Here is a 10,147-nt window from a genome sequence, read left to right as displayed (position 1 = left end):
TCTCTCGCCCCTCTCTCGCCCCTCTCTCTCTCTCTCTCTCTCGCCCCCTCTCTCCTCTCTCTCTCTCGCCCCCTCTCTCTCTCTCTCTCTCTTGCCCCCCTCTCTTTCTCTCTCACCCTCTCTCTCTCTCTCCCCTCTCTCTCTCTCCCCTCTCTCTCTTCTTCCCACCTCTCCCCTCATTCTCTCTTTCCACTCTATATTGTCTCCTCCTGTGTCCCTACACCTCTTTCTGTCTCTGCCATTACAGCAGCTTAACTACCAGTGGCAAAAGACAGGACAGTTCTTCCTTAATGCTATGACCTATAACCTGGCCTGGGACCCACAAGGTAACACCTCCTAACTAACTGTTGTGTGAGTGTCTGCGTGTTCAGTTAGTATCTGTTTGTAACTGTGACATATATCTTCACATTTTGTCACATGCGCCGAATACAACAGGTTTAGACCTTACAGTGAAATTCTTGCTTACAGGCCCTTAACCAACAATGCAGTTTACAGAAAAATAAGAGTAAAGAGTTTATTTAGTAAATATTTTAAAGTCAAAATAAATAAATAATAATAATGAGGAGGCCATATACAGGGGGTACCGGTACCAAGTGAATGTGCAGGGAACAGGTAACCATGTAGCCATTTAACCATGTGTATGTGTCCTGTAGGGAAGCGTATTCTGGCAGCTACAGAGCGCCTGCAGCTGTGGGCCCCTCCGTCAGCACACACACTGATAGAGGAGGAGGATGGACCCATGACCGATGACAAACCTCACCCTGCCCTCAACGACTGGAAGTGTGTCTGGCAGTGCATGTGAGTGACAGGAGCTGAGTGTGGTGCTTTTCAAGTGTTTGGTAGACATCAGGCCTGTAGACCGTTACAGCGTTTTAAAGGTAGTCAGCAATATGACGTAGTTGACACATCAGGCCTGTAGACCGTTACAGCGTTTTAAAGGTAGTCAGCAATATGACGTAGTTGACACATCAGGCCTGTAGATCGTTACAGCGTTTTAAAGGTAGTCAGCAATATGACGTAGTTGATACATCAGGCCTGTAGACCGTTACAGCGTTTTAAAGGTAGTCAGCAATATGACGTAGTTGACACATCAGGCCTGTAGACCGTTACAGCGTTTTAAAGGTAGTCAGCAATATGACGTAGTTGACACATCAGGCCTGTAGACCGTTACAGCGTTTTAAAGGTAGTCAGCAATATGACGTAGTTGACACATCACGCCTGTAGACCGTTACAGCGTTTTAAAGGTAGTCAGCAATATGACGTAGTTGACACATCAGGCCTGTAGACCGTTACAGCGTTTTAAAGGTAGTCAGCAATATGACGTAGTTGACACATCAGGCCTGTAGACCGTTACAGCATTTTAAAGGTAGTCTCAGCAATATGATGTACAGTTGAAGTCGGAAGTTTACATACACCTTAGCCAAATACATTTAAACTCAGTTTTTCACAATTTCTGACATTTAATTCTAGTAAAAAATTCCCGGTCTTAGGTCAGTTAGGATCACCACTTTATTTTAAGAATGTGAATGATGATTTACTTCAGCTTTGATTTCTTTCATAACATTCCCAGTGGGTCAGAAGTTTACATACACTCAATTAGTATTTGGTAGCATTGCCTTTAAATTGTTTAACTTGGGTCAAACATTTCGGGTAGCCTTCCACAAGCTTCCCACAATAAGTTGGGTGGATTTTGGCCCGTTCTTCCTGACAGAGCTGGTGTAACTGAGTCAGGTTTGTAGGCCTCCTTGCTCGCACACACTTTTTCAGTTCTGCCCACTAATTTTGAATAGGATTGAGGTCAAGGTTTTGTGATGGCCACTCCAATACCTTGACATTGTTGTCCTTAAGCCATTTTGCCACAACTTTAGAAGTATGCTTGGGGTCATTGTCTATTTGGAAGACCCATTTGAGACCAAGCTTTAACTTCCTGACTGATGTCTTGAGATGTTGCTTCAACATATCCACCTAATTTTCCTCCATCATGATGCCATCTAGTTTGTGAAGTGCACCAGTCCCTCCTGCAGCAAAGCACCCCCACAACATGATGCTGCCACCACCGTGCTTCACGGTTGTGGTGATGTTCTTCGGCTTGCAAGCCTCCCCTTTTTTCTCCAAACATAACAATGGTCATTAAGGCCAAACAGGTCTATTTTTGTTTCGTCAGACCAGAGGACATTTCTACAAAAAGTACGATCTTTGTCTCCATGTGCAGTTGCAAACCGTAGTCTGGCTTTTTTATGGTGGTTTTGGAGCAGTGGCTTCTTGCTTCCTGAGCAGCCTTTCAGGTTATGTCGACATAGGACTCGTTTTACTGTGGATATGGATACTTTTGTAACTGTTTCCTCCAGCGTCTTCACAAGGTCCTTTGCTGTTGTTCTGGGATTGATTTGCACGTTTCGCACCAAATGACATTCATCTCTAGGAAACAGAACGCGTCTCCTTCCTGAGCGGTATGACGGCTGCGTGGTCCCATGGTGTTTATACTTGTGTACTATTGTTTGTGCAGATGAACGTGGTACCTTCAGGTGTTTGGAAATTGCTCCCAAGGATGAACCAGACTTGTAGAGGTCTTTTGTGAGGTCTTGGCTGATTTATTTTGATTTTCCCATGATGTCAAGCAAAGAGGCACTGAGTTTGAAGCTAGGCCTTGAAATACATCCACAGGTACTCCTACAATTGAGTCAAATAATGTCAATTAGCCTATCAGAAGCTTCTAAAGCCATGACATCATTTTCTGGAATTTTCCAAGCATTTTAAAGGTACAGTCAACTTAGTGTATGTAAACTTCTGACCCACTGGAATTGTGATACAGGGAATTATAAGTTAAATGATCTGTCTGTAAACAATTGTTAGAAAAATGACTTGTGTCATGCACAAAGTAGATGTCCTTACCGACTTGCCAAAACTATAGTTTGACAAGAAATGTGTGGAGTGGTTGAAAAAGGAGTTTTAATGACTCCAACCTAACTGTATATAAACTTCCAACTTCAACTGTATATGTATGTCTGATGCAGTGTGTGTGTGTGATATGTGTGTGATGTGTGTGTGTGCTACGTACCCGTGGCAGGGTTGATGCTGGCAGAGATGTGGAAGTGACAGAGAGCGTTAGCGTGGTGAGAGATGTGGCGGTGTGTGTGTGTCTCGTGGGTCCCCATCTGAGACGGCAGCAGCTCAGTGTGAGACACCAGGGCAGACGACCTCCGACGACCACGACGCAGGTGCTTCAGGTGGCTCATCGACTGGCCAATGAGAGGACAGGACCGGCACGGGGAGGACCAATGACAGGGCAGGGGGTGGGACAGGAAGAGAGAAGAGAAGCGTCATGTTATTGAAGCCCTTCATACTGTTAGGTTCTAAACAAACAGAGTACAAACTCAAACGAATCACTAGGAAAATCTCAAAACAAGTTTATTCCACCACTGGGTCAAACAGCTGCAAAGACAAAGACATGTTTACCAAGCCCATATATTTATACCCTCCTACTAGGAGGAGTCAACTCCTTGACATCTAGACAGCCAATCCATATCTGTTGCTAGTCAGGAACTTAATTGTTTCCTCTTATTGTTGTAGTCATTGTGTGTAATAGGACTGTTCCTTGTCACCTCATCTGACCTGACCTCGGGTCAAATTCCTCACTCCTCCACGGCTGTCCTACCTTATCAGTGACTGAAACCAGACTGTTACCCTTTGCCTCCCTCCATAGGATCCATGAGATTTAACAATAACATGTAAGACAGAATGTACATTTCCTGCCTCCCCCTCTTGTCTCACTCAGTAACTTTCCATACACCTAGTTCTTATCCACCTTCCACTGACCCCAACATATACATTCATTATACATATACATTCATTATACACATAAAGTAAGTTCTCGTATGCTAACATGAATAAGTATATTTCAAGCTAGAATCCAACAATATCAATCTGTTCTACATCTCTGTGCCTTTTTAAAATGACTAACTAATAAAGTATACATTCAAAATGACTAACTAATAAAGTATACATTCAAAATGACTAACTAATAAAGTGTACATTCAAAATGACTAACTAATAAAGTGTACATTCAAACTGACTAACTAATAAAGTGTACATTCAAAATGACTAACTAATAAAGTGTACATTCAAACTGACTAACTAATAAAGTGTACATTCAAAATGACTAACTAATAAAGTGTACCGTAAATTCCGGACTATAAGCCGCAACTTTTTTCCCAGGCTTTGAACCTCGCGGCTTAAACAATGACGCGGCTAATATATGGATTTTACCCGCTTTCAATGTTTTTTTCCAAAAAAACACATTCTGTGACGTGCTCAGTTTTTTGGCGGCATGAAGCTTTCATTAGACCAATGAAATTGCCGAACGGGTTAAGGTCAAACAACTTTTTGTTTACTGTTTAGATTAAATCGAGCGCTCTCAAACTTCCCATCATTCTGATTACGGTAGTCATTTTGTCACCCTCATCATGGCAAAGACACAGAGAAATGCATATGATGCAGCTTTCAAGTTGAAGGGGATTGATCTGGCTGTTGGAAAAGGAAATAGAGCTGCTGCACGGGAGCTTGGTCTTAATAAGTCGATGATAAGACGTTGGAAACAGCAGTGTGAGGAATTGACTCAGTGCAAACAGACAACTAAAGCTTACTGCTAATTTTTTATTTTTGTTACAAGCCGTGTTTCGCTAAAGCCTGTGTAAAGTTCATTTGTTTCAATGTACCGGTAGGCACCTGCAGCTTAGTTATGTTCAAAATATTATATTTTTTTAAATTCAGTGGGTGCGGCTTATATTCAGGTGCGCTTAATAGTCCGGAAATTACGGTACATTCAAAATGACTAACTAATAAAGTGTACATTCAAAATGACGACAACATAGTTGGTTTGAAGAATACATTTTGTGCGTGTGCGTTTACGGGTGTGTTTGGCGTGTGTGTGTACTGTGTTGTCTCTACCTCCAGGGTGTGTTGTATCTTGTCCTTGCCTGGCAGGCTGGAACTGTATGTGTTGTCAGTGATCTGTCTATCTCTCTGTCTATCTCTCTCTCTCCCTCTTTGTCTATCTCTCTCTCTCTCTCTCTCTATCTCTCTGTCTATATCTCTCTCTCTCTCCCTCTCTGTCTATCTCTCTCTCTCTCTATCTCTCTATCTCTCTGTCTATCTCTCTCTCTCTCTCTCCCTCTCTGTCTATCTCTCACTCTCTCTCTATCTCGCTCTCCCTCTCCAGGACTGCAATGTCTGTTCACATCACCAAGTGGTCTCCCGATGGGGAATACTTTGCAACAGCCGGCAAGGTACACTCACTTGAAAGCTAACATTTTACAGGCCATATCTTGTTTCCATATATTGTCAATATCCCAATCATGTCATAAATGTTTTCTACTTCATGTTGATTCTCCTGTAACACCTGTAGAGTAATAAACACATAGTAATGTGGCATCTAGACTTTGTGATAGCTTATTCAGGATCAAGTGTAGCCATTGTGCTTGGTACTGCACTAACCATTGTGTGTGTGTGTCTCCCCTGTGTGTTTCTCTGTCCAGGATGACTGTCTGTTGAAGGTGTGGTACCCCACCACTGGGTGGCGCTCTGCTGTGGTGCTCCCAGACCTCCCAGATAAGAAAGGCCCTCAGGTCCACTTCTCCTTCATATACCTGGCCCACCCCCGCTCTGTCACCGGCCTGTCCTGGAGGAAGACCAGCAAATACATGCCCAAGTCAGAACACACACACACACACAAAGGACCAAACACACAAGTGCATGTGCACAAACATTTTAAATGGGGGAAAAAAAATGAGTCAAGCTGGTTGTATATTCTAACCTGTTGTATAGATTCAGCTTTGTGTTTCTGAATGTCTTAATCCCATACTAATGGAAAGATTCGGGCTTTACTAAACTGTCAATCACCAATATAAAATGATGTTTTGTGTGTGTCTCTCTCTCTCTCTTCCACCCACCCCTCCCTCTTGCTCCCCCCTCCCTCTTTGCTCTCCAGGGGTAGTGTGTGTAATGTGTTGTTGACGTCGTGTGAGGACGGTGTGTGTAGGTTGTGGTCTGAGACGGTCCTGCCAGAGGACAGTATCCTGGGTGGTCAGATCACTGACAACACATACAGTTCCAGCCTGCCAGGCCTGGGGGGCAAGGACAAGATACAACACGCCCTGGAGGTAGAGACAACACAGTATAGGCACACACACACACACACACGCACACGCACGCACACACAGACGCACACACACACAGGCACGCCAAACACACAGGCACGCCAAACGCACACACACAGGCACGCCAAACGCACACACACAGGCACGCCAAACGCACACACACAGGCACGCCAAACGCACACACACAGGCACGCCAAACGCACACACACAGGCACGCCAAACGCACACACACAGGCACGCCAAACGCACACACACAGGCACGCCAAACGCACACACACAGGCACGCCAAACGCACACACACAGGCACGCCAAACGCACACAGGCACGCCAAACGCACACACACAAGCACGCCAAACGCACACACACAGGCACGCCAAACGCACACACACAGGCACGCCAAACGCACACACACAGGCACGCCAAACGCACACACACAGGCACGCCAAACGCACACACACAGGCACGCCAAACGCACACACACAGGCACGCCAAACGCACACACACAGGCACGCCAAACGCACACACACAGGCACGCCAAACGCACACACACAGGCACGCCAAACGCACACACACAGGCACGCCAACGCACACACACAGGCACGCCAAACGCACACACACAGGCACGCCAAACGCACACACACAGGCACGCCAAACGCACACACACAGGCACGCCAAACGCACACACACAGGCACGCCAAACGCACACACACAGGCACGCCAAACGCACACACACAGGCACGCCAAACGCACACACACAGGCACGCCAAACGCACACACAGGCACGCCAAACGCACACACAGGCACACACAGACACACAGACACGCACACACAGACACACAGACGCACACACACGCACACACACGCACACACACGCACACACACGCACACACAGACGCACACACAGACGCACACACAGACGCACACACAGACGCACACACAGACACACACACACACAGGCACGCCAAACGCACACACAAAGGCACGCCAAACGCACACACACAGGCACGCCAAACGCACACACACAGGCACGCCAAACGCACACACACAGGCACACACAGACACACAGACGCACACACACGCACACACGCACACACAGACACACAGACGCACACACACGCACACACAGACGCACACACAGACGCACACACAGACGCACACACAGACGCACACACAGACGCACACACAGACGCACACACACACACACACACACACACAGGCACGCCAAACGCACACACAGACACACACACACAGACACACACACACACAGACACACACACACACACACACACAGGCACACCAAACACACCCGCAAACGCGCACACACACATGCACACGCACAAATGTATTCTTCAAACCAACTTTGTATTAGTCATTTTGAATGTACACTTTATTAGTTAGTCATTTTGAATGTACACTTTATTAGTTAGTCATTTTGAATGTATACTTTATTAGTTAGTCATTTTGAATGTATACTTTATTAGTTAGTCATTTTAAAAAGGCACAGAGATGTAGAACAGATTGATATTGTTGGATTCTAGCTTGAAATATACTTATTCATGTTAGCATACGAGAACTTACTTTATGTGTATAATGAATGTATATGTATAATGAATGTATATGTTGGGGTCAGTGGAAGGTGGATAAGAACTAGGTGTATGGAAAGTTACTGAGTGAGACAAGAGGGGGAGGCAGGAAATGTACATTCTGTCTTACATGTTATTGTTAAATCTCATGGATCCTATGGAGGGAGGCAAAGGGTAACAGTCTGGTTTCAGTCACTGATAAGGTAGGACAGCCGTGGAGGAGTGAGGAATTTGACCCGAGGTCAGGTCAGATGAGGTGACAAGGAACAGTCCTATTACACACAATGACTACAACAATAAGAGGAAACAATTAAGTTCCTGACTAGCAACAGATATGGATTGGCTGTCTAGATGTCAAGGAGTTGACTCCTCCTAGTAGGAGGGTATAAATATATGGGCTTGGTAAACATGTCTTTGTCTTTGCAGCTGTTTGACCCAGTGGTGGAATAAACTTGTTTTGAGATTTTCCTAGTGATTCGTTTGAGTTTGTACTCTGTTTGTTTAGAACCTAACAGTATGAAGGGCTTCAATAACATGACGCTTCTCTTCTCTCTTCCTGTCCCACCCCCTGCCCTGTCATTGGTCCTCCCCGTGCCGGTCCTGTCCTCTCATTGGCCAGTCGATGAGCCACCTGAAGCACCTGCGTCGTGGTCGTCGGAGGTCGTCTGCCCTGGTGTCTCACACTGAGCTGCTGCCGTCTCAGATGGGGACCCACGAGACACACACACACCGCCACATCTCTCACCACGCTAACGCTCTCTGTCACTTCCACATCTCTGCCAGCATCAACCCTGCCACGGGTACGTAGCACACACACACATCACACACATATCACACACACACACTGCATTAGACATACATATACAGTTGAAGTTGGAAGTTTATATACACTTAGGTTGGAGTCATTAAAACTCCTTTTTCAACCACTCCACAAATATCTTGTTAACAAACTATAGTTTTGGCAAGTCGGTCAGGACATCTACTTTGTGCATGACACAAATAATTTTTCCAACAATTGTTTACAGACAGTTTATTTAACTTATAATTCACTGTATCACAATTCCAGTGGGTCAGAAGTTTACATACACTAAGTTGACTGTACCTTTAAACAGCTTGGAAAATTCCAGAAAATGATGTCATGGCTTTAGAAGCTTCTGATAGGCTAATTGACATAATTTGAGTCAATTGTAGGTGTACCAGTGGATGTATTTGAAGGTCTACCTTCAAACTCAGTGCCTCTTTGCTTGACATCATGGGAAAATCAAAAGAAATCAGCCAAGACCTCAGAAGAAAATTGTAAACCTCCATAAGTCTGGTTCATCCTTGGGAGCAATTTCCAAACACCTGAAGGTACCACGTTCATCTGCACAAACAATAGTATGCAAGTATAAACACCATGCAGCCGTCATACCGCTCAGGAAGGAGACGCGTTCTGTTTCCTAGAGATGAATGTCATTTGGTGCGAAAAGTGGAAATCAATCCCAGAACAACAGCAAAGGACCTTGTGAAGATGCTGGAGGAAACAGGTACACAAGTATCTATATCCACAGTAAAACGAGTCCTATATCAACATGACCTGAAAGGCTGCTCAGCAAGCAAGAAGCCACTGCTCCAAAACCACCATAAAAAAGCCAGACTGCGGTTTGCAACTGCACATGGGGACAAAGATCGTACTTTTTGGAAAAATGTCCTCTGGTCAGATGAAACAAAAATAGAACTGTTTGACAATAATGACCATCGTTATGTTTGGAGGAAAAAAGGGGAGGCTTGCAAGCCGAAGAACATCATCCCAACTGTGAAGCACGGTGGTGGCAGCATCATGTTGTGGGGGTGCTCTGCTGCAGGAGGAACTGGTGCACTTCACAAACTAGATGGCATCATGAGGGAGGAAAATTATGTGGATATATTGAAGCAACATCTCAAGACATCAGTCAGGAAGTTAAAGCTTGGTCGCAAATGGGTCTTCCAAATGGACAATGATCCCAAGCATACTTCTAAAGTTGTGGCAAAATGGCTTAAGGACAACAATGTCAAGGTAATGGAGTGGCCATCACAAAGCCCTGACCTCATTCCTGTTGAAAATTAGTGGGCAGAACTGAAAAAGCGTGTGCGAGCAAGGAGGCCTACAAACCTGACTCAGTTACACCAGCTCTGTCAGGAGGAAATTCACCCAACTCATTGTGGGAAGCTTGTGGAAGGCTACCCAAAACGTTTGACCCAAGTTAAACAATTTAAAGTCAATGCTACCAAATACTAATTGAGTGTATGTAAACTTCTGAGCCACTGGGAATGTGATGAAAGAAATAAAAGCTGAAATAAATAATTCTCTCTACTATTATTCTGACATTTCACATTCTTAAAATAAATTGGTGATCCTAATTGACCTAAGACAGGGAATTTTTACTAGGA

The 10,147-nt window shown here is 44.9% G+C and overlaps 1 protein-coding gene across 1 annotated transcript in view; it reads left to right on the top strand.

Moving 5' to 3' along the window:
- The window catches only part of LOC115204762 (dmX-like protein 2), a 103,499-nt gene that overhangs the window by 15,147 nt on the left and 78,205 nt on the right, over nucleotides 1-10,147 (top strand). The window contains exons 3-8 of the mRNA XM_029770469.1: nucleotides 248-326; nucleotides 654-798; nucleotides 5,219-5,285; nucleotides 5,535-5,707; nucleotides 5,987-6,158; nucleotides 8,358-8,538. Coding sequence (XP_029626329.1) covers nucleotides 248-326; nucleotides 654-798; nucleotides 5,219-5,285; nucleotides 5,535-5,707; nucleotides 5,987-6,158; nucleotides 8,358-8,538 — 817 coding nt within the window. The remainder of the gene's footprint in view (nucleotides 1-247; nucleotides 327-653; nucleotides 799-5,218; nucleotides 5,286-5,534; nucleotides 5,708-5,986; nucleotides 6,159-8,357; nucleotides 8,539-10,147) is intronic.

Source organism: Salmo trutta, chromosome 12, assembly GCF_901001165.1.
Source record: "Salmo trutta chromosome 12, fSalTru1.1, whole genome shotgun sequence".
Taxonomy (NCBI): Eukaryota; Metazoa; Chordata; class Actinopteri; order Salmoniformes; family Salmonidae; genus Salmo; species Salmo trutta.
The sequence above is the reverse complement of the archived record's forward strand: the minus strand, read 5'-3'. Positions and strand labels throughout refer to the sequence as shown.